At 46.1% G+C, this 25,634-nt stretch overlaps 2 protein-coding genes across 3 annotated transcripts in view; one reads left to right on the top strand and one right to left on the bottom strand.

Moving 5' to 3' along the window:
* Nucleotides 1-25,634, bottom strand: part of eps8l2 (EPS8 signaling adaptor L2) — a 598,035-nt gene that overhangs the window by 271,266 nt on the left and 301,135 nt on the right. The window lies entirely within an intron of this gene.
* The window catches only part of saxo4 (stabilizer of axonemal microtubules 4), a 169,356-nt gene that overhangs the window by 44,231 nt on the left and 99,491 nt on the right, over nucleotides 1-25,634 (top strand). The window contains exons 7-8 of the mRNA XM_078549101.1: nucleotides 9,712-9,783; nucleotides 10,784-10,870. Of these exons, the coding sequence (XP_078405227.1) occupies nucleotides 9,712-9,783; nucleotides 10,784-10,870 (159 nt within the window). The remainder of the gene's footprint in view (nucleotides 1-9,711; nucleotides 9,784-10,783; nucleotides 10,871-25,634) is intronic.

The raw sequence follows: 25,634 nt of genomic DNA, 5'->3' as shown, positions 1-25,634 counted from the left end.
AGTCTTTTGCATTTCATCTTTTCCTTTCAAGTGTCTCTGTCTGAAGTAGGCCTTGATACCTTTTTATGTGTGACATTCCATGTTATTCTGGGATTAGTCAGTCAAGTATCATCCAAATAGGAATTTTCCAGTAAGTGGTCACTTTACATTCTCAGCCATCTTTGACTTGGTGTCTTTGCTTGTATGTCTTTTAAAAAAAAACGCCTGTATTCCTTAAAAAGTTCAACATGCCCATAAGTAATTTGGGGCTGAAATCCACTGTTTTGACAGTATTCAATCACATTCCTAACTTGTGCCTGACAGTTGCAACTGTTGAGGGCATGTTGAACTAATCATTCCCTCTTTTGGACTATTTCAATATTATCAGGCATTTCCCTTTATTTCCTTCGCTGGAGTATCAGAGAAAGCAATGGAGGCAAGGGATTGCAACATTCACAGTGATAATAAAGACCTACTTTGAAACTATAGGGCCAATAAATTTAATAGGAGCCTTTCACTGCCATTATTGAGACTGGAATGACACAATTACAAGACATAAAACTCAAATTCCATGGCTAATCAATATTGAAACTAAAAGAAAATGAAAGTTACAACTGACGTTCTCTGTTACTGTGATCATCATCCACTAACTCGACTTGGCCTTCTTCACATCTTTTCAGCTTTTGAAACGATTAGTTTCATCCCCCTCCTCCATAGCCATTCCTCCATTCTTCCTCACATGGTTCACTCTTAAATATTCAATTGTAGCCATAGCAGTAACTTCCCTTCCCATCACTAAAACTTTACCTCTAGAGTACCTCAAGGATCTTTCCTTAGCTACCATTGCTTCCTCATCTACACCTTGGTGACAAGAACCAAAGACATGGGCCTTGATATCAACTGTCCCTGTGATAGATAAGAGAGGGTTGTGAGGGGGTGGCTGTGGGGACTAAAAATAAAAGTCAGGGATTGCATCTCCAATGCTCCACGTGCACATGGATTGCTGTTTTGTGGTGGCAGCTTTTGAGTTGTGCAAGTGTTGCACCAAATATTCAAATCAGGCTTCCACAGTGCAATTGGGATTTAGATTTAAATTTAATGGCTATCCTGTTGCTTTACTGGGTGTTGGGGAAACTCAGTAGTCAAGGGAGATAGGAGCTTTAGCTTAAGCTAAACTTCAGCTCATCTAAACTCTGCCATCCTTATTGTATTCTGCACCAAGTCCTGCTCTCCTAAAAGCCCTGTCTTCACTGAGCTATGTTGCCATCCAGTTTTCTAATTTCTCGAATTTAAAATTAATATCTTGTTTCTGAATTCTTCCATGACCCTGCATTTCCTACCCCTGTAAACAATACCCACCTACTGAACTGTCTTTTCTTTGGCTCTAACCTCATGTGCATCCCTCTCTTTCGAACACCATTGCCAGATAACCCTTCAGTCGCCTAGGTCCTACACTCTGGAATTCCCTTCCTACACTCTTTGGTTTCTGCATCTCACTCTTTCAATTTGAGATCCTCCTTAAAACTCACTGCTACTAATGTCTCCCAATTCCAATATCCCCTTGTTTGGCTTGGTATCCATTTTCCTGAACATGCCTCTGTGGAGGGTCTTGGAATTCTTTTTACCTTATTGCTATTATACAAATGCAAATTACTGTTGTTGAAACTTGGTGGTTTGTTGTGCCAATTTAGTGACATGCCTGAAATTTTCACTCTAAGATTTTCTAATGCTGACTACTCTTGACATTGGGGTGCTAGTGATGAGAGAAGTTTGAGATAAGAGTATCAGAGAAGAAGCATACTGCATAATACTGAAGCATAGTGCCCTCCTAATAATACCAATGATGACATCGAGTGACACTTCTCTGATACAGCACATTGGTACCAATAGCATTCAGATAAGTTCATGCCCATTATTCTATAAACTGAATTCCTAATCTATTTTGCTCTCTCATTGGAATTGCAAAGCGATAAGGTAAAGTCAATCAAGACTGACATTTCATGGCTAGCACATGTTAAATGGCTATGGGTTAAGAACCAACAAGAAGGTAATGCCTTTAGTACCTACAAAACACTTTCAGATGCCCTGAGGATGTGAAAGATGCTGCAGAAAAGCAACCTCTTCCTCCTCCTTTAGGAGAGGAAGGGAGAAGTAATAATCAGACAAATAAAACAGTGAAGAATAATATAATGATCAGCCAAAAATTGGCAAACTAGGTACATATGGGGGTCACAGGTATCAACGTTTGACACAAATTAATAATTTTGCTGAGGCCACGAGAGCAGGTAATATGAGAAATGAGGGGGAAATAAATCACCCTGAACTGGTATGATAATAAGAAGTTAGAGTTATGGCACACTTTTGGTGCAGGCAAGAGAGAGCTTTATTTTGATTCTAATCAGTGCTTTAGAGTGGCAGTGCCTTAAATAAAAAAGTTTCAGACAGCCCTTTCCCTTTATTTAGAAAATATGGATAAAGTGCAAGACACAGCTAAATGCGGACAAAAATTAGTTGAGACTGAAGAGAATTTTTGAGGAGTTAACCAGAAGGGTCAATGAGGGTGATGCATTTGATGTAGTCCATCTGGATTTTAGTGAGACTTTGGATAAAGTCCCAGATGGCAGACTGGTCATAAAAGTAAAAGCCCTTGGGATAAAAGGCAAACTGGTAAGTTTGATCCAAAATTGGCTCAGAGGCAGAAGCAAAGGGTTATAGTCAATGTGGGTTTTTGTGACTGGAAGCTGTTTCTAGTGTGGTTTCGCAAGGCTCAGTAGGAGGTCCCTTGCTTTTTCTGATATATATCAGTGATTTGGGCTTAAATGTAGAGGGCATGATTTAATTTTGCAGTTGGTACAAAAATTGACCATGTGGTTGACAATGAAGACTGTTGACTGTGGGAAGATGTCAGTGGACTAATCGGGCGAGTGGAGCAGTGGCAAATGGAGTTCAACCTGGAGGAGTATGAGGTAATGCATTTGGAGAAGGCTAACATGGCAAGGGAATACACAAGAAGTATAGAGGAACAGAGCGATCTTGGCACTTATGTCTACAGTTCCCTGAAGGTGGCTGGACAGGTAGATAAGATGATCAAGAAGCTATATGGGATACTTGCCTTTATTAGCCAAGAGAAAAAAGATTGGATAGGCTAGGGTTGTTGACTTTTTAGAACAGAAAGGCTGATGGGGGGACCTAATTGAAGTGCACATGCTGAGGGGTCTAGATAGAGGTATAGGAAAGCCCTTTTGCCCTTAGTTGAGGGAAATGTAAGCAAGGGCCATAGACTGAGGGTAAAAGGTAGGAGACTTAGAGGAGATTCGAGGGGATCTGGAATTCACTGCCTGAAATGGTGGTAGAGGCAGGAACCTATGTATAAAGTGCTTGGATATGCAGTTGAAGTGCCTACAAGGCTACAGACCATGAGCAGGAACTGCTCCTAGTTAACAGCATGGCCACAATGAGCCAAATAGCCTCACTTTTCCTGTGCTGTAAATTTCTATGGTTCTATGAGCAGTGTATCAACAACCTTTAACCCAGATCACATGGAATAGCACTGATCACTCAGACACATTGTTCTGGGTACCCCTCAACAATACTTATCAGGCCAGTTTTAGTTGCACAACCATACTGGCCACATAAGGGGTCAGATTTACCTGTCCTCCCCCACCTTGGCACTTCACAGGTGTTCCAGGATTCATTGTCCCGGGCTATTTATATGTTATAAGGTTACCCCTTTTGCAGACCTACCCCCTGATTGCCTTAGCATGAATGGATCAGGCAGCTGCTAGTCGTGCCATAGAGATCAGAACCTTCTTGCTACAGCTAGAGAATATCTGAGGAGGGGGGTTGGTGAAGTGGGTGGGGTTTAACTTTGAAAATACTTCTTTGTCCTGCTGCCAGGACCCTGTGGATCTTTGGGTGACAAAGATTTGAAAGCAAACCACAGTACCATATTTTATCTGCACTCATGCACTGGAGCTCACAGTGTCCTCTCAGTTTAGAATATGAAGTGAGAGGCCTGGAATGTCCCCTCCCACTTCAACAACATGGCTTTAACAGATCTGCACTTCCCTCCACCCTTGGGAAAGTCCTATCAGTTCTCGGGCTACATTGAAATGGCAGCGATCTCTTGAAACAAACATTCATCACCAGACCAGAAGTGTATGGACATGTATATGTGTGGAAATCTTCAAAATTCCACCTATCAGCTGATTTGTTACTGCTTCCCCATCATTGGCCCAGCCTGCCTATGATTGAAGAGCAGGCATAAACCTTGTGGGCACCACATGTGCTACTGTCTATTCTCTAAGTTAGAATTTTAAAAAAGCCATTACTCACCTGACAATGTTCCAAATCATTCTAATAGATTTCCTAACTGTAATGAACTTGATGCACCGGAAAGGTTTCTTACTTGAAACAGATAACTTTATTACAGAGCTCTTTCAGAAGCTACATGCTTCAAACAGGTCCATGGCTAGAAAGCTCCGCCCCTAAGTTTACCCATGCTTAGAGCTCATTGGTCAGTACAATCACATGACCTCTAAAGGCAGTAGGAAAGGTTATACTTACAATCTCTACATTTCTTACCCCTTTAGTTTTTTTTACATTTCCGATTTACAAAGAATATTTTAATCCACAACATATAATGTTGTATCATATAACATGTGATTAAAGATTAAGTCTCTGAGGTGGTTTTCCAATTCAGTTAGAGCAGTGTAGCTCTACCATTTGAGATTCTCCCACTGGATCGACATGATCAGGAACTGCAGCATCAGGGAGATCTTTAGATAGTGGCAGTTCAGAGTTAGTTAATTCAACAGAGACATCAGAAATATCTGTTCTATGTCGATCTGTCACCTCAGGGTTAAAGGTTCGACATCAAATACAGGTGGAATAACTGGTTGTTGGAATGTCTCTCTATTCTTTAGATGATCCACATGTTTTCAAGCAATCCAGTTTTCCACTTTCACTCTTGGGAGGACAAGGGTCCTGTTCCAGTGACAATTATACCAGGGACCCAACTAAGTCCATTTCCAAAATTCCAAACAAAAACTGTACCTCCCACAGTAAATCTTCGAGTTTTGCTATGAATATCACGATTCACTTTCTGACTACTCAGGTTCTTCTCTACCTTCCGCTCTAACTTTGGAAACACCAGACTTAACCTTGTACGAAGCTGGTGTTTCATCAGTAATTCAGACAGTGTTGAAACTGTAGTTGTATGAGGAGCCGTACGATATTGAGAAGAAAACGTGAAAGTTGATATGTAAAGTGCCTTCGGATAACTCCTTCATTCTTGATTTGAAAGTTTGCACTGCTCTTTCAGTTAACCCATTGGCTGAGGGATGATATGGTGCTGTTTTAATATGTTTAATTTCATCTCAACTCATGAATCTATGAAATTCCGCATGAGTGAATGTAGTACCATTATCCAAAATGATGACTTCTGGTAGGCCATGTGCACTAAAACATTGGCACAGCTTTTCAATAGTTGTACACAATGTCGGTGATCTAACTTCATACACAATCGTCCGCTTAGAATGTGCATCGATGCTCAATAAAAACATGGCACCTATAAATGGACCGACATAGTCCATATGTAGTCTAACCCAGGGTCAACCAGGCCACTCCCACGGATGCAGTGGAGTTGAAAAGAGCAACTTCTGTTGTTGCTGACACTGGACACAGTGCTTGACCATGCTTTCAATGTCATTGTCTATGCCTGCCCAGCAGACATAGCTTTGCGCAACCATCTTCATCTTCAAAATGTGCACTGTGAAGCTCTGTCAAGAGTGGTTCTCCTCCTTGCAAAGGGACAGCGACTCTTGATCCCCACAACAAGATTCCATCTTGACAACTTAACTCTGTTTTACGGGCATGGAATGGTCTTATCTCTTCAGACACTGGTGAATTCGACCAATCCTTGAAATGCCTGGCCTTGGACTTTTGACAGAATTGGATCCAATTCCTTATTTGCTTTGCACAGAATGGCAAAGAGTCCAAGAAATTCAACACAAGTACAACTTCTTGTGGGACTGGAGCATGTACAATGCTGTCCGTTAACAGAAGATGACTGAGTGCATCTGCATTTGCAACATGCAAGCCAGGATGGCGCATAAAGATATACTCATATGCTGATAAAAGCAAAGCCCAACATTGGTTTCTTGCTGAGGCTGTTGGCGAAATCGCTTTATCCTCACTAAATAAACCCATCTGACACTATGGTGACATGTTGTCCATGGAGATACTGCTGGAATTTCTTCACTCCGAATATTACTGATAAACCTTCCTTTTCAACTGTGAATAACCCTTCTCGACTGCAGAGAGGGTTCTGGAGACATAGCCTAATGACCTTTTGGTCCATCTTCCATCCTGTGCGACAACACAGCTCCCACACCATAAGGAGATGTGTCACAGGTTAATGTTAATTCTTTGATGGGTCATAATGTACTAGTTATCATGATGAGTGTAATAGTTTCTTGACTTCTACGAAGGCTTCTTCTTGTTGCGCATTCCATGACCAACCATGGTTCTTTTTCAATAATAAGTGTAAAGGGACTAACACTGTTGACAAGTTTGGCAAGAAATGACTATAATAATTTATCATGCCCAAAAAAGACTTGAGTTCAGTAATACTGGTAGGAGAGGGCACCTCTTTGATTGTCCTACTCTCTCCTCTACTGGATGCAACCCTTTGACATCCAGTCGGTGACCCAAGTAAGTGACTTCTGTCGCTTCAAATGTGCATTTCTCTTTCTTCAATCATACACTAGCTTCCAAAAATCATCTTCAAATCTCTTCTAGGTTGGCCAAATACTTGGCTTCCATTGATCCTGTGATCAGGACATCATCCATGTACACTACTACTCAGAAGTCCTTGCAGTAGGCTTTCCATGGTCCTTTTGAAGATTGCACATGCAGATGATACACCAAAGGGTAGGCGTGTATATTGATACAGGCCCTAATGCGTGTTGATGGTTACATACAGTCTGGACGTGCTCTTCAGCTCTATCTGTTGGTATGCATGGCTAATTCCTCCAGCCAGCTTAGCGTACAAATCTTCCATCCTCAGGATAGGATATTTATCTAATTTAGCAGCCTTGTTCACAGTTAATTTGTAGTCTCTGCAAATGTGAATAGTTTAACCTGGTTTCATCACAGGGACTATGGGTGCTGCTCATTCTGAAAATTGGACTGGCAGGATGATGCCTAGCTTCTCTAAGCAACACAATTCTGCATCCATCTTCTCCTTTAGGGCATAGGACACAGGTCTGGCATTAAAGAACTGGGGTGTTGCCTGTGAATCTACATATATTTTTGCTTGCAGGCCTTTTATTTTTCCCAATTCATCATGTAATACAGTGCTGTATTTCCTTAACAGCTCAAGAATTCCTCCTGTTCTCACTCGAAATATTTCAGACCAGTTGAGCTTAATTTTTTGTAACCAGTTGTGGCTCAGAAGACTAGGTCCTTCACCTGTCACTATGATTGCTGGAAGCTGGGCTGTCTGTTGCCTATAGGACAGACGTACTGTGACGATGCCCTTTACCTGTATTGCTTCTCCAGTGTACGTCTTCAGCTGAACCGTGGTTTGTTCCAGATTCAGTGGCTGGGTACCTTCATTTAGGTATTTAAATATATGTTCCCCCATGTGGTTGAGTCTCCCGTGTCTACCTCCATGCCTAGAGGCTTCCCATTCACTTGAAGGGCGATGGTTGTTCGTTCAATTTTTATTGCTTTGACATTGTATAGGGAATAGGTATCAGTATCTGCAGCTTCTGGTTCTGTTATATTGTGCACTTCGATCATCTCGGTCTGCTGTCTGATTGGCTGTCTCGATTTCGCCCTGCATTGCTTTATTATGTGCCCATTTTTGTGACAGTAATGGCACCCTGCCTCTTTAAATCTGCAGGTATCTGGTTTATGATTACCCCCATGTTGGTAGCAGATTAATTTCTGAATCATTTGTCAGATGCTTCCACTATGCCCTTTCAATTTTGACCAACAGAGACTGTCTCCCGCTTCATGACTGTCTCTCTGGTTTTCATGCCATGCCCGGTAGTAGGTCCCCATCCCTACAGAAGAATGGCACCATGTAGTACACTCCACAAAGCCTGCAAGTCCCTCTCGGCACTCTCCATTGCTAGCGCTATTTCCACGGTCCGCTTCTAGTCAATGTTAACTTCTGCAAGTAAACGGTGCTGAATGGTGTCGTCGTGCACGCCACGACCGGTCCCGCAGCATGTCATTGATTGTCTCTCTGAAGTCACAGTGCTCAGTCAACCGCTTCAATTTCACTATATAAGTTGCGATGGATGCTCCCGGGCCCTTACTCTGGAGTTGCACTTAAACTTCTGCATAATTATCGATGGCTTCGGCTGAAAATGTGTCTTCATGAGGTCTACCAGCTCGTTCGGGGCAGTCAGACTGCGGATGACGTTATATGTCTTGCTGCCACAGACACTTAAAAGAGTTGTTTTCTGCTTCTCCTCTGCTGTTATTTCATTCGCCACAAAATAATAAAAACCTGGGCACGCTGTGTACTGGCTCCAGTCTTTCATGGATGAGTCATAAGTGTCGATTCTGCCGAAAAGTGGCATGACTGGTGAGTATATTTTTCTTTCTTTCCTAAAGAATTGATGTACTCACATTCACGAGGTGAGGTGCAGTGTCAGAGCTACTTATCCTCGTCGCCAATGTAATGAACTTGATGCACCGGACAGGTTTCTTACTTGAAACAGATAATTTTATTACAGATAAAAACAAAATACTGCAGATGCTGGAAATCTGAAATAAAAATAGAAAGTGCTGGAAAAACTCAGCAGGTCTGACAGCATCTGTGGAGAGAGAAACAGTTAACTTTTCAAGCCCGTATGACTCTTCAGCCATACGGACTCAAAACGTTAACTGTCTCTCTCTTCACAGATGCTGTCAGACCTGCTATGTTTTTCCAGCATTTTCTTTTTTTATTAGCTTTATTACAGAGCTCTTTTCGAAGCTACTTGCTTGAACCAAGTCCATGACTAGAAAGCTCCGCCCCTTCAGTTACCCATGTTTAGGGCTCATTCGTCAGTACAATCACCTGACCCCTAAAAGCAGTAGGAAAGGTCACACCTAACAATCAATACATTGTGATTTATGATCTGACACTATGGTGAAACGTCATCCATAACCCTGCAAAAAAATGATAACTTCTTAACATAAAACAAAGAGGGTGCTTGATGACCCTTGAATCAGTGCTCATTGTTAGATAATGACAGCCTTTACAGTCAGTCATTTCTTGTGTGCTCTGGTCATAAATATTCACATTCTGTTCCTCTCTGGTCTGAAATAACACATTTCGTACATTAACAAAAAAATATAATCACAATTTATTGAATCAAGTTGACCTTGATTTTGAAAGTACTTGATGGTGACATTAGTTTTCAGCAATGGATGATGATTCTGTCTCTCAGCACTGACCACAATGACAATAAACATCAAAAGCACCATTCTGTGAGGAGCAATATTCAAGACTATGGGTTGTATTTCTGTCAAAAGGAAATCAGAATGGTGTCATTGTAGTCTGAACACTTTCAAATACAATGTATCTAAGATAGAAGCAACGTGCACTTCTGACACATCAATATAATGGCAAGAAGTTGTTTATAATTAAAACACCAATCTCCAATTATTAATTAAGAATGTTATAGTCAGCTACAGTTCCATTTCAATAGAATTTATGTTTTCCTTTAGGGATATTGCACAGACCGACCAACGGGAATTTCCATAACAAAATCGGACTATCTACCATCTGGAACTTTACATGTAAGTAACTCCATGCACAAGGAAAATGTTTGAGTTGAAAAAAATGTAATTAAAAATCAACTGTTATTGCAATGAAGCGACATGCATTCTGACCTGGATTTTCATTGAATCGGGAGCCCTTTAAAAATGACGGGCAGGTCCCGATTCTGGGATTTCTGAACCCTAATTTTCTGGCAGCTCCACTGTGGAGATAGGCGTGTCCCACTCCTCCACATTTTTCAGGGGGACAGGCTAGGCATTTAAAGAGTCATGCTTCATGATGATTATGAACCAACCCGAGCTAGCAAAACTGGAAACATAGTGTCCAATATTAGATGTGATTCTGCAATTGGACAGCATTTGCTAAATAACCCTCAGTGTCCTAAGAATTATGCTGACAGCCAATTTAAGTTTCAGTCAAGCTCGCAGTGCGACGCATTTGCGTCTACTAGAAGCTACATATCTTAATACACAGGCCCCTGTTCTTTGCAGACAGAAAGAATACGTACACACACTGTGTGTTTCAACTAAACAAAATAAGTGACAGCCATTTGCTGGTTCATTCCCCAGGGCAATGTCTTGACGAATTAGAGTCAAGCTGCCTGGTTTAATTTTCAAACAATGGTTGGCAGTTAACTGTTAGTTACCATCAACTGGTCCATTCTCCATGACAATACCTCTACCAATCAGAGGCCACTTGCCAACCAATCAGCACTCTCTTCTTATACAGAATAAATTGCTTGTTTCCCCTGACATTGGCATTTTCTTGTGAATTGTATTCATGAGTGCAGGATGAAACAAAAATACCTGCTTTTTCCAGCAATAATGGAGTTTGCTAGTCAGATATTGTAACCTATACACTTCCATATCTGGACTTTATAAATTATGGGTCATCAGTGAAGTTGCACCTCCTATTGTTGCATATGCAATCCTAGTCGGCAGCACTGTTGAATCTTTCACTGAGAAATAGATCCCTTAAATATCAAATTGAAATTTTTTAAAAATTGTGATTGATACACAGGGAGATGAATTTTTGCCTGCAATAGCAAATAAGTCTCACAGAAGCACTGGTTTCACTCACAGAGCTGGATTATCACTGAACACAACTGTAAGTACTTGCTTCCATCAACTAATACAAACTACATTTCACAAACTGGTAGGCTAGCCTACAGCAATCATTTTTCCTGGAGTGTAACAGTTACCCAGGGGGTTTCACTTTCGCTGTGTAAAGGTTAACGCATTCAAGTCAAATTCCTGACTGTGTTTATTTACACTGTTAAATTTGCCAGATTCCTCTACTCATGATTGCTATTTAGTGCTCTCCTGTTGGAAGATGCATGTAGGTCAGTTGAGGACGGGTTCAAGTTTGGCATGCTTCTCTTGGGTAATATATCTTGTTACGACCATTGTCTGGACTCGACTTGAAGAATGAACAATTTTGACAAGACCCCAGACAATGTCCCAGAGGACACCTAACAACTGTGACTGCCTTCAGAAAATGAAGGAAAAGCAAAAGAAAGCACAACAATATCCTTTGCTACAGAACTGTTTGAGATGAGCAATGCAAAGTTGAGTAGGACAAGGTTTGCATGCGAGCACCTACCCAGTCGAGCCCTTTGAGTTATTCAGCTTTACACCCCTGATTTATGCTGTTTAATTATCTCATGTGGAATAAATAAATAATACTATGGTGTTGAATGCACTGTACAGAGCTGAAATAAAGCTGTAATACTATCACACTGGCTATGTGATGCTGAATACATTCTAGTTTTTGATAAGCTTTCAGCATCATCTCCTTTTTACTTACGTCAGACCCTTATATCATGCCTGCCCACTGTAAAATGCAAAGAGAAACCAGAACATAATTTTGCAAAGAACATCGTGCTTAAGGATGTAATTCAGTCGAGGCTGTTCTGATGTTGTATATAACATAAACAGCATTGAGTGTTTGAATTACAGCACTTATACCTACCTGTCTGCAGCCTTACTATCCTCCCAATTATCACTACTTAATGCAACAGTCATAAATACTGTACTCTTTTCATTAATAATGGAATAAGCCACCAATAAGGAGATCATGGCCAGGATTTTGAGGTCATCGGGCAGGTGGGCCCGGGAGCAGCTGCCCGTGATTGGCCTGACTGTGATTTCACGCTGGTGCGCCAATTAAGACCCGCCAGTGTGAAACGCGTCTCCGCACTGGCTGGGAAGGGGTAAGGGGGTGGGCGGGGGCCTGTCAGCTGCCGGATCCAATGGCAATCCTGTGGCCGGTTTAAAAGCGGCCCAGGCAACATCTGGAAGGCTGTCATAGAAGGATGTGTGTTCAGAGTTCCCAATGGAGTTGAGTGCAGCTGGACACAGCAGGCGGGAGGGCAGGTCAGGTGGGCACTCTGCTCCCCCGCTTTTCCAATGAGTGCCGCGCCGTCCTCCTGGAGGAGGTGGATGCCAGGAGGGATGCCCTTGTCCCCAGAGATGGGAGGAGGAGGCCACCACACCTCACCAAGACGGCATGGGGGAAGGTGGCAGCAATGATGAGCAGCCATGATGTGGTGCGCGCATATGGGTGCAGTGTCGGAAGCACTTCAGTGACCTGCTGCACTCAGGAAAGATGAGTACCATGTTGACATGGGTCAGTGTGCAGAGGTGTTAAGGTCTGGCCGTCCCCCCATGGACCTCAGGGGTGCTAGAGTCTGAGTGCCAAATGTCAATCACGCTGGAGCTAGCCAAGGGGGTGAGCCCTGGACTGAGTACCTTGTGGCCTGAGGGCCACGACTTGGATGTGCCCTGCAAGGTGTTCCTCAGATGGGATTGGGCAGGCTCCAATGGCGCTGCAGGTAGAGAATGGACTTATCCATGCTCTTCTGTCCTTTCAGGAGAAGACAAGCCATAACCAGGCAAAGAGGCATGTGCAGGCAGAGGGTGGCCCAACCTCCTGCTGCTCAGCTGGTTGGAGCAAGACACCCTGGAGCTCGAGAGCTTCCCGCGCAACCATGTGTGGAGAGGAAAGTAAGAGTGCAGTGCACAGAGGTGAGACTTTCGGCTTGTGCAACCATTCTATTGTAGTCTCTTCATTGATGTGAGTCTCGCACTTGGAGTCCTCATTGATCATCGAAAGATGATGGCACCGTGATGCAGATCTCCATGGTCTCACCAGGGTGCCTGGCATACATAGTGACAATGTGATGACTCTAACTAATGACATGACCTTGTTCTCCCTCTTAGGTTTGTCAGCAAGCGTTCGCTCTCTGGACTCCGAAAGGCCACCCCTGACACCAGAGGACCACCGAGCTTCTGTTGTACCTGCGTCATATTGTTCTCTGAAGCAGGCACCAGCACAGATACCAGCACCTCGGTGGGCATTAGATCGGCGGCTAGTATCTTGGTGCACATTGGTGAGGGCACTTCACAGTCACTGGAAGTGAAGGCGGAGGCAGAGAGTGCCCAGGGCGCCGGTAGTCGGAGGACTCCTGGGGACCAGGACGATGCTGAGTCGAAGGCAGATGATGAGCCTCTGGAACCATCCATTAGGTGGCAGATGCTGGATGTCCAGCGAGATGTGTGGGAGGATCTGGCGGCGATCTATGAGGGTATGCGTGCCATCGTCTCTATTATGGAGGAGTCCATGCGGAGCATCAGCACTGCGTTGAGCCTTTTGGCTGAGCGCACTGCCTCCTCCATTGAGAAAGTGGCAACTCTCGAGGTGAAGCAGCTCCAGGAATAGAATCGGGGGTTCCTGGGGTTGAGCTCAGACCTGCAAGCCCTTACACTGGCAATGACCTCAGGTGGTCAGTGCCAGTGTGGGAGATGGATGAGGCACCCAGTATCTCAGCTAGGTGCCCGTCCATCAATGGTGAGCAGGGAAGCCCAGAGCGACCTCATGTTGGCGCATGACCTGCTTGTCATCTCTGTGGGCTCTTCTCAAGGTGCTCTGGATGATGGTGGCAGCTCCTCAGCCCCTCTGCCAGTGACCATGGCATCTGATCATGATTGGGGAGATGCCAGCTTTGGCACTGGCCACTCCCTCCCAGGCGGGGCCAGCACAGGCACCACTGGCCAGAGGACAGCCGCCAAGGTCATTGAGGTTAACAAGACAGCAGAGTCAGCAGGCTGTCCCCAATTCTCCTGCCAGTGAGGCAGGAGCACCTAGATGTAGCACTCACAAGTGAAAGTTAAAGGCACCATGAGCACAAGAGGGACAGGTCACGGGTGATTTTTTGTTCGTTTTTATTTACTTTTTCGATACTGGTCTGGGAATGAAGACCAGAGAAGTTTATGTAAACAGTTTGGAGTTGTCAAAATGAGATAAATTTTGATTTTGTTGCCATGACCTGAGTATGCTTCACTTTATATTTTATTGGTGCAGGGTATGCCAGTCTATAATGCTTGCCGTAAGTGGTTCTGAACTTTATTGTACAGGCACTTGGTGGTCCACAGGAGACATATGCAGCATCTCACAATCAGCCTCACATCACTGTATCAAGGTAGTGAAAGATGCCCCCTTCAAGAGGCCCAACCAATACATCAAGTTCAGAACTGATATAGACAGCAGAGCCGAGAGACCCAGCGGCTTCAGGACCATGGCTATATTCCCCCAGGTGCAAGGCCTTATAGACAGCAAGCATGTGGCCATTAAGACTACCACAGGCTAGCCAGTGTCCAGCTGGGTGTTGGGGGAGGGGTGGTCACAGGCTGCTGGCTTCTTGCAGGCCTCCATTTAAATCAGAAGGTATTTCATTCCCTCAAAGTCCAACCTGTCTGTAACCGTTACCAGCAGATCCTGTAGGTGTGTGCTTGTTATTCTCGAAGCAGCCACAGTGTGTACATTTTCCGGCATTCCAAAGTGCCACAGTTTTTCATGCGGTCATAAACCTGCCCCGCCTCTCCCCGGCCCACCTGCACAGATGGATACTTGCTGACAAGGGATACCCATTGAAGAGATGGCTGCTGACACCAGTGCGGAGTCCAAGAACTAAGGCAGACAGAGGAACGCTATAATATGAGCCATGCTATGACCATCAGGCAGACCGTGGGCACCTCAAAATGAGATGCAAGCACTTGGACTGCACGGGTGGTGCTTTTCAATATGTCCCAGTTTCCTGGATAGTGGGTGGGTTGCTATGCCAAATACAACTTGGTGCTTCAGAAGGTAGAACGCTGGCTGCTGAAGATATAGTGGAGTGTGAGGTATCCTCAGACAAGGAGGAAGATGAGGGGGCTGAAAAGCAGCTACAGCATTCTGACACTCATGCAGAGCTGCTTGAAGGACACCAAAATCTAGCTGCCAGTGTGACTTTTATACACTCTCTTGTTTCTTCTGACCCTCATTACTTCAGTTATTCACCTAAATAAAGATTCACCTTCCAAGCACATAAAAGCTACTTACCTCTACTATAAGCTGAGAGCCTCTCATCCTCACAACTGTTGCCTCTGCAATGCACAAATGATGAGCACACATGCCATGGTCACCACCAAGCTGTTTTGGGTCAACACATTCCACCTTTGCAGTGCCGGAGGGCAACCAACACTGAATGGAAACTTTCATAAATTAAATCAGGCATTTATTGCATTGCTCAGAACACACAAACTGTGAATCATTAACCATCTAATCACCCATGAGGCCAAGTGCATTGAATGTGCCTCCTTAATTCTTTCATGTGTGCTCCTAATTGGTAAACTCCTTCACTGCCAGCTGTGGTGAAGGCAGACTGCTGATCTTGCTGCATCATGGCCTGGGATGGCTTTGGTGGCCATCCTCTGGCTGCCTGAGGCCGAGCAGGCCTCTGCACAGGTGCAGAAGCCTCACTATTATCACAGCATTGGTGCCACAGGCAGTGGGGGCTGAGGAGCCTCTGACCAAACTTGGAGAACCCTGAGAGGAGCACCCAAATGCAGAAGGCTGCCACTCCTCCTCCATTGTAAAACACACCTTTGACTCCCTGCTGTCATGAGAAGGACAAGGTTTTTGTAGAGACTCCATGCTCCTTGTACCCCTCTCACCTTGTCACTGCCTCCTTGAGCTCATGGACAAAGCGATGGCATGCAGGTCTGCACTCATCTCTGACAGTCACTGACTGGTCTGCTGGATGTGGTTCTCCAGGACAATCACCATTGCGTGCAGATGAGAGGAAGATTGCAGCACCTCACGCTGGACTTCCAGCATCTGCCACCTCACAGACAACTCTAGAGGCACGTCCTTGGCCTGGGGCTCAGCATGGGCCTGGCCTCCACACCTCTGAACTGTGAGTGGCCTCAGGTGCCAAAGCCTCAGACAGCTGGTCAGGTGCCGATGTGGTTCTTGTACCAGGTTGTGACCCCGAATCTACTCATAGGCACATACCCGCTGAGGTGAAAGTATCTGTGCTGGTGGTGGGTGTGGGGGAATGATGTGACGCCACTGCCAGTGGTGCCATTGCTGCGATAATAGTGAGGCTTCTGCACCTGTGCCACCAAGGCCATCCCAGGCCATGAGGCAGCAATATCAGCAGTCTGCCTTCACCACAGCTGGCAGTGAAGGAGTTTACCAATTAGGTTCCCTCTGCGATGAACAACTGCCTCTCAGAGACAGCAATTCGCTGTTCCTGTGATTGATGTGTGAAAGAAAACAGAACGATCAGGCCCACTCAACCCTCCAGAAAGTAGCCCACAGAATCGGCTGAATCTCATGCAGATGTTTACAGATTGGGGGACACATGAACACCACCCCCTGGCCGCTGGTTCTTGGGGAGTTGGTCACAGGCTGCTGGGTGCTGGGGGGAGGGGTCTTGTGGTCATGGGCTGCTGGGTGTTGAGGAGGTGTTGTGGTCACGGGCTGCTGGGTTTTATGGAGGGGGGATTGTGGCCATGAACTGTGTGTTGTCATGGGCTGCTGGGTGTTGGGGAGGGGTGGTCGTGGGCTGCTGGGTGTTGGGGAGGGGTGGTCACGGGCTGCTGGGTGTTGGGGGAGGGGTGGTCATGGGCTGCTGGGTGTTGGGGAGGGGTGGTCACGGGCTGCTGGGTGTTGGGGAGGGGTGGTCACGGGCTGCTGGGTGTTGGGGGAGGGGTGGTCGTGGGCTGCTGGGTGTTGGGGGTGGGGTGGTCGTGGGCTGCTGGATGTTGGGGGAGGGGTGGTCGTGGGCTGCTGGGTGTTGGGGAGGGGTGGTCACGGGCTGCTGGGTGTTGGGGGAGGGGTGGTCGTGGGCTGCTGGATGTTGGGGGAGGGGTGGTCGTGGGCTGCTGGGTGTTGGGGAGGGGTGGTCACGGGCTGCTGGGTGTTGGGGGAGGGGTGGTCGTGGGCTGCTGGGTGTTGGGGGAGGGGTGGTCGTGGGCTGCTGGGTGTTGGGGAGGGGTGGTCACGGGCTGCTGGGTGTTGGGGGAGGGGTGGTCGTGGGCTGCTGGGTGTTGAGGGTGGGGTGATCATGGGCTGCTGGGTGTTAGGGTGGGGTGGTCGTGGGCTGCTGGGTGTTGGGGGAGGGGTGGTCGTGGGCTGCTGGGTGTTGTGGAGGGGTGGTCATGGGCTGCTGGGTGTTGGGGAGGGGTGGTCATGGGCTGCTGGGTGTTGGGGGAGGGGTGGTCGTGGGCTGCTGGGTGTTGGGGGAGGGGTGGTCGTGGGCTGCTGGGTGTTGGGGGAGGGGTGGTCGTGGGCTGCTGGGTGTTGAGGGTGGGGTGGTCATGGGCTGCTGGGTGTTGGGGAGGGGTGGTCACGGGCTGCTGGGTGTTAGGGTGGGGTGGTCGTGAGCTGCTGGGTGTTGGGGGTGTGTTGTCACAGGCTGCTGGGTGTTGGGGGTGTGTTGTCACAGGTTGCTGGGTGTTGGGGGTGTGTTGTCACAGGCTGCTGGGTGTTGGGGGTGTGTTGTCACAGGCTGCTGGGTGTTGGGGGTGTGTTGTCACAGGCTGCTGGGTGTTGGGGATGTGTTGTCACGAGCTGCTGGGTATTGGGGAAGGGGTGGTCATGGGCTGCTGGGTGTTGGGGGTGGGGGGTGGTCACGGGCTACTGGGTGTTGGGGGTTGTGGGTGGTCGTGGGCTGCTGGCTATTGGGGGTGGGGTGTGGTCATGGGCTGCTGGGTGTTGGGGGTCCGGGGTGGTCATGGGCTGCTGGGTGTTGGGGGTGGGGGGTGGTCATGGGCTGCTGGATGTTGGGGGTGGGGGGTGGTCATGGGCTGCTGGATGTTGGGGGTGAGGGATGGTCGTGGGCTGCTGGGTGTTGGAGAAGGGGTGGCCGTGGGCTGCTGGGTGTTGGAGAAGGGGTGGCCGTGGGCTGCTGGGTAATGGGGAGGGGTGCTCGTGGGCTGCTGGGTATTGGGGAGGGGTGCTCGTGGGCTGCTGGGTGTTGGAGAAGGGGTGGCCGTAGGCTGCTGGGTGTTGGAGAATGGGTGGTCGTGGGCTGCTGGATATTGGGGAGGGGTGGTCGTGGGCTGCTGGGTGTTGGAGAAGGGGTGGTCGTGGGCTGCTGGGTATTGGGGAGGGGTGGTTGTGGGCTGCTGGGTGTTGGAGAAGGGGTGGTCGTGGGCTGCTGGGTGTTGGGGAGGGGTGGTTGTGGGCTGCTGGGTGTTGGAGGAGGGGTGGTTGTGGGCTGCTGGGTGTTGGAGGAGGGGTGGTTGTGGGCTGCTGGGTATTGGGGAGGGGTGGTTGTGGGCTGCTGGGTGTTGGAGGAGGGGTGGTTGTGGGCTGCTGGGTGTTAGGGGAGGGGTGGTCATGGGCTGCTGGATTCTTGCAAGCCTCCATTTAAATCAGAGCTCGGGGTGCTGATGAACCTATAAGCATGTCGTCAGCACTTTTTGTGACGATGCGGCCTACACCTCAAGGCCAGCCTGTGGGAGTTGAGTGGTCAGCACCCCCATTGCCTGTCAATAATTGGCTGACGGGCATGAGATTTCACCATGATCGGAGGTTGGAGTGAGATGGCCAGGCTCCCAGCGAATGCAGGTGGACTGACAAAAGACGATACCTTTCGCCCTGGCAGGAGTTCCATCTTGTGCATAGGTGTAACTTCTCCAGAACTGATAATGCCCCTCCATTGATCAGAACTGGCAATGCCACTGCACCTATTTTAGAATCAGAGTTCCCGTAGATACAAGTATCAGGAGACACTGTGCAGTGAAGCTGTGCAACTGTGGTGAAACTCAGCTGGACCAGCAACTTTCAGGATTTATAGTAAACAATCATCCCATTCAATGACGCATCAAAAGACACTTTTTAAGTATTTGGGAAATTTTAATCCAACCCCAATCATCTTTCCAGAGAAAAACATGCAGCGTGTTCCTTTCAAATTCTGATTACATCAAAATTGTTTATGTCTCCCTCTAGTACAGAAACCATATAAAGCAGTATTTGCATGTCTATACTTCAGCTTTTATATAGCCCCCAAAGAAGGTACTGAAGACAAACGCAGGTCACTGTTTTTATATCTGCCCGTGCCAAGGATTTTTGTGTATGTATTGTGCTATTTTTGTCTGTATCGTTTTTTAAAAATTGAACATGTATAGGATTTTTAGAAGCAGAACACAAGATAGATGTTTTGATCCCAGTGCTGAAGTTGTGGGATTCACACACTGAAAGCTTTGTTCGCACATCAATTAGGAACAGCCATGACAGTCTGCAACTGTTGATTTCCTCCCTGTAAAATGTTTATTGTCTTCCATCATGGTTGTTGCCATCAACGCTGCTACCTCAAGTATTGTACTGATGGTCAGCTTGTTTAGCCCTCTACCATATTTAACTGGACCACATGAAGCACAATTGGGCTGCGGTCTCCTCTTCCAAAGTTATCTATTACTCCAGGATCATTCTGCAGATCAAATAAATCCTGGGCTTCTTTTCTTCACTGTATAGAAAGGGTGGTAAAGTGAGGTACCCTGTCCCTTTAAGAGAATGCAAGTGCGCTGATCATGTGGCAGCAATGATGAATCACTGTAAAGCGTGGGCAACTGGGAACTATAAGTCTAGTTCTGGAGGTTTCTGAGTGAGCGCGTACGTATGATCTGGTGCTCTGCCCTATGTCTCAATAAACCATCACTGTTTATTCTTACATCAGCCTCTCCCTGGTATTAATTGCAAGCAGCAATTGATGAGAACATAGGAAGGCGTGCAGTTAGAGTTCAGTTGGCCAATGAACTCATTTACCCAAGACATAAAAGTGGTGACAAGGATAAAGAACAAAAGAAAATAAATTTCAAGACGGGTGAGCAAAGCATTGGAAAGAGCATCTGTCCTTAACTTGTAAAATACATGACAGCTGGCAATCGGAGCAGAAAACAGTGCTGCAGTTTAAAATTAATTTTAAAACCCTGTAGAATCGCAATTGTGCGGACCCCGCCAAAACTCAAAGAGCGCAAAACCCAACATAGAAAAGCCGATAGCTGCAGAAACAGAGTTTAAAAAAGCGGTGACTGCTCTTAAAGTGGCAATGTATTTAAAAGGGTAAATACATGAAAAATCGCTATGTGCAGAAAATTATGAGACCCCAGAGAGAGGGTGACCCCACGGTAAGCCAAACGCCGAAATCCGTCATTACCTGGAAAGCCTATTGGAAGTGCAGTCCCCTTGCAGTTGTTCATGATGCCGTAGTTCGGGCATGTCGATCCATTTGACCCCATTGCAGATGACTGCTCTCAGTATGTCGACTGCCTAGCGTTCTTTTTTACCGATAATGACATTGTGCGGGAGGAAAAGAAGAGGGCAATTCTTTTGTCCTTATGCGGAAGCAAAATATATGGGCTGATCTGCAGCCTTACATCACCTAGTGCCCCAAACTCGAAGACTTTTGAGGAGCTAATAAAAATTTTACAGAGTCACCTGAGACCAAAGACCTCAGTTACTCTGCAGCGCTTCAAGTTCAATTCAAGGAACAGGCTTCCGGAAGAGACAATAACTGACTATGTGGCCGTTTTAAAGGTATTAACTGAGCATTGCAAATTCGGAACATCCATTAGTGATATGTTGAGAGACCGGCTGATATGCTGGGCTGGAGATGATACTATCCAAAGGCGTTTGCTAGCTGAACCTAGTCTAGACTTCAATAAGGTATTAGAATTAGCTACCGCAATGGAGAGTGCCATTAGAAATTCTAAAGTTAGAAGGGATACACAAAATGGCGCTATCCATCTGGTCGAGCAGGACAATCCGGCAACAAAAGGCGCAAAAACTTTGTACTTCACGGAAAGGCAGGAAATACTCTCTAGCTCCAGTCCATTGAAACACAACGGTACTGCAGTTAAAAACCCACAAAATGAATGAGAGGAATACATCCAGGCCTCCAGTGAGCAAATGACAATTCAAACAAGTCGAGTGCTTTTTTCTGCCATCGCTATGGCCACATAAGGCGGCACTGCAGAGAAAGGCTAAAAGAACACTATAAAGGCAGAAGGAAAAATCGTGAAATATGCCTCATGGAAGAGCCAGAAGAAATAGAATCAGACATCCATTCGTTATATAACCTCAAAGTGGGTAGAACCGAGCCATTCTAAGTAGTCATTACAGCTAACGGACAACTCATCAAGATGGAAATTGATACGGGAGTGCCGATGTCCGTCATTGGAGAGCATATATTTAGATATGTGAGTAAAGGAACCCATCCTTTGAAGTTAGAAGTTTCGGACACAAAGCTGAGGACATACACGAGCGAAGAAATAAATGTGAAAGGGGTATGTCAAGTCAAGGTGCAGTATGAGGAACAGTCTGCAAAATTACCCCTATTTGTAATGTCAGGCAGGGGACTGAGTCTCCTCGGAAGGAACTGGCTGGGAGAGATAAATCTTGAGGGTGTGCTAAGCTCCCAATTCGAACCAGAAGTGTTGCTGCCAGAAAAAATGAGTCCGCAAAGACCTAACAGGAGAAGCCTGTGGAAGTGTTACACCAGGACAGGGTTCAAGCTGAATTCAGCATCCTTCAAAAGGAAATGGAAACCTATTAAAGTACTTTCATGCGTGACAAAATTCAATCAGGTCCCAATTTGTGCCACAAAAAGATATGAAGAAGAAATGGACAAGTTAACCTTGTCTCTGGCTGAGTTAAGGAACGAATTGCCTGAGAAGGGGCAACGATATGCGACTCTCCAGGAAACTGTTAATGAGAATAGGAAAGAATTGGAAGAGCTGAAGCAGCAGCTGCGTAAAAGCCCTGAAGTTTTAAAGCTAGAAGGCCCTGAATTCTCAGAAGAGCTGTTGGAAAACCCAACTACTCACTCACGTTCAGCCCATGCCTGAGTCTAATCCAGCCAACAGCGAAATTAAAGAGAAGACAGATAGATCAGTCAGTGCTACCAAGAAAAGGACACGCAGGAAGAAAAAGAGAAATTATTGACAGTCCTCAGAAAGAAAAACAATTTTTTTTTCCCTTTTCCTCTTTCTCCTCACACATCATGTAGCTCATCGCTGTATTGCTTTGTGCTTGTTGCCCTTTAACTATTTCAGCTTTGAGAGGAGGGGCAGCAGGAGTGAACATGACTGCACCTGGAAGATAGTGAAGTCACCCACTGAGGGACATAGTGGGCAACTGCCCTTGAAAAGGAGGTCTCGGAAACACCAGCCGAGGTTGTTGGGCTATGAAGCTCAACCCCTCAAAGAAGGCCTCCTGAGAGACTTGTCCTGTAAATAGTTAATGTGTAAATAGTTAATGTGTTTTAAGCTGTAAGCAATACTTTTAAATGAAGGGGGAGGGATGTGGTAAAGTGAAGTACCCTGTCCCTTTAAGAGAATGCAAATGTACTGATCATGTAACAGCACTGACGAATCACTATACAGCACAGGCAACTTGGAACTGTAAGTTTAGTTTTTTTTAATCATTCACAGGATGTGGGCTTCTCTGGCTGGGCCAGCATTTATTGCCCATCCCTAGTTGCCCTTCAGAAGATGGTGGTGAGCTGCCTTCTTGAACCACTGCAGTCCATGTGGTGTAGGTACACTCACAGCGCTGTTAGGTAGGGAGTTCCAGGATTTTGACCCAGTGACAGTGAAGGAACGGCGATATATTTCTAAGTCAGGGTGGTGAGTGACTTGGAGGGGAACTTCCAGGGGTAGTTGTGTTCCCATCTATCTGCTGCCCCTGTCCTTCTAGATTGTAGTGGTCGTGGGTTTGGAAGATGCTGTCTAAGGATCCTTGGTGAATTCATGCAGTGCATCTTGTAGATGGTACACTCTGCTGCTACTGTGTGTCGGTGGTGGAGGGAGTGAATGTTTGTTGATGTGGTGCCAATCAAGCAAACTGCTTTGTCCTGGACGGTGTCCAAGCTTCTTCAGCATTGCTGGAGCTGCACTCATCCAGGTAAGTGGAGAATATTCCATCACACTCCTGACTTGTGCCTTGTAGATGGTGGACAGGCTTTGGGGAGTCAGGAGGCGAGTTACTTGTCACACGGTTCCTAGCCTTTGACCTGCTCTTGTAGCCACTGTATTTATATGACTAGTCCAGTTCAATGGTAACCCCCAGGATGTTGATAGTGGGGGATTCAGTGATGGTAATGTCATTGAACATCAAGGGGTGATGGTTGGATGCTCTCTTGCTGGAGATGGTCATTGCCTGACACTTGGGTGGCACGAATGTTACTTGCCACTTGTCAACTCAAGCCTGGATATCGTCTAGGTCTTGCTGCATTTGGACATGGACCACTTCAGTATCTGAGGAGTCACGAATTGTGCTGAACATTGTGCAATCTTCAGCGAACATCCCCACTTCTGACCTTATGATAGAAGGAAGTTCATTGATGAAGCAGCTGAAGATGGTTGGGCCTAGGACACTACCCTGATGAACTCCTGCCCTGGAGCTGAGATGACTGACCTCCAACAACCACAACCATCTTCCTTTGTGCTAGGTATGACTCCAACCAGCGGGGAGTTTTCCCCCTGATTCCCATTGACTCCAGTTTTGGTCGGGCTCCTTGATGCCACAGTCGGTCAAATGCTGCCTTGATGGCAAGGGCAGTCATTCTCACCTCACCTTGGGAGTTCAGCTCTTTTGTCCATGTTTGAACCAAGGCTGTAACTAGGTCAGGAGCTGAGTGGCCCTGGCAGAACCCAAACAGGGCATCAGTGAGCTGGTTATTGCTAAGCAAGTGCTGCTTGATAGCACTGTTGATGACCCCTTCCATTACTTTACTGATGATGGAAAGTAGGCTGATGGGGCGGTAATTGGCTGGGTTGGATTTTTCATGCTTTTTGTATACAGGACATACCTGGGCAATTTTCCACATAGCCAGGTAGATGCCAGTGTTGTAGCTGCACTAGAACAGCTTGGCTAGGTGCATGGCTGCGGCAAGTTCTGGAGCACAAGTCTTCAGTACTATTGCCGGAATGTTGTCAGGGTCCATAGCCTTTGCAGTATCCAGTGCCTTCAGCCGTCTCTTGATATCACGTGGAGTGAATTGAATTGGCTGAAGACTGATATCTGTGTTGCTGGGGACCTCCGGAAGAAGCTGAGATGAATCATCCACTCGGCACTTCTGCCTCAAGATTGTTGTGAATGCTTCAGCCTTATCTTTTGCACTGCTGTACTAGGCTCCATTGAAGATGGGGATATTTGTGGAGCCACCTCCTTCAGTAAGTTGTTTAATTGTCCACCACCATTCATGACTGGATGTGGCAGGACTGCAGAGCTTAGATCTGATCCGTTGGTTGTGGGATCGCTTAGCTTTTTCTATTGCTTGCTGCTTTTGCTGTTTGGCACGCAAGAAGTCCTGTTTTATAGTTTCATCAGGTTGACACCTCATTTTTAGGTATGCCTAGTGCTGCTCCTGGCATGCCCTCCTGCACTCTTCATTGAACCAGGGTTGATCCCCTGGCTTGATGGTAATGGTAGTGTGGGGGATATGCTGGGCCTTGAGATTACAGTTAGTGTTCGAGTCATGAGTCATACGGACTCGAAACGTTAACTGTATTCCTCTCCGCAGATGCTGTTAGACCTGCTGAATTTTTCCAGGTATTTTTGTTTTTGTTTCAGAAGGAATAGGTTCTCTGTATCTACTGTATTGAATTCTTTAATCATCTTAAACTAATCCATTGCTGTCTTCTTGATGAAGTAAAGACAATTGTCCTCAGACATTCCCAGCTACTTGTGCCTGAATGTGGACACAGGGTTGTATATAAAGGTAGGTGCAGGCTGTCAGTCATCTCTGGTGCAAATGACCCTCTAGCATCCTCCAAAAGATCAAACATAATCTACTGCTTATTTTAAGAATTTACCATACAGCAAAGAGAAATGAACAGCCCAGAGCATGTAATTTTTAATGGAATCTGTGTGCATTGTACATTCCTATGAGAACATTAGGAAATTGTGCCTGCATCAATACAATTTTCACATGTTGTAAGATTAGAATGAAACAGAATATTTGACAGCACTTTAGCCAGACTGACAACTCAAAGATGCATGACTTGAGTAGGTGTGCAGCAGAAACATGAATCTTCACCTATTTTTTTCTAGACTCTGTTTAACCGTTCCACATTGACATTGCCTTAGCACATTTGACCAAAAAATTTAGAAAGTCTGAGCTTAAGCTCATCTACACTGTGATTTAAAAAAAACAAAAACCTACAAATTTCTTTAATAGATCCAAGTATTTTTGCCTCCACCCAGAAATTTATTCCTTGTGTGAAGAACCCGGACAGAATTCCTAAGTTTATCTTTTTAACCAGCGGTCTAATTTACATATCGCAAAACTTAAGTTTCTTTCAGGATCCAATTGTGGCACTTTAAATAGGGAAAAGCAGGTTTAACTTGTGGTTTGCTCTAACTGATCTCAGCCAGGCAATGATGTTATACTTGCCTTGCTATCTCAGGGCTAGAGAGGGAGAAGAAGCAGCCAAAGCCATGATTGCTACTGCGACTCCTTGTAGATAATACTTATGTGTGAATGTCAGGTGAGTACAGGATCCAGTTACACATCTGCAGCAGTCAAATTCCCTGC

The sequence above is a fragment of the Cetorhinus maximus genome, chromosome 9, assembly GCF_964194155.1.
Source record: "Cetorhinus maximus chromosome 9, sCetMax3.hap1.1, whole genome shotgun sequence".
Lineage (NCBI taxonomy): Eukaryota > Metazoa > Chordata > Chondrichthyes > Lamniformes > Cetorhinidae > Cetorhinus > Cetorhinus maximus.
This window is presented reverse-complemented; position numbering and strand designations above follow the sequence as displayed.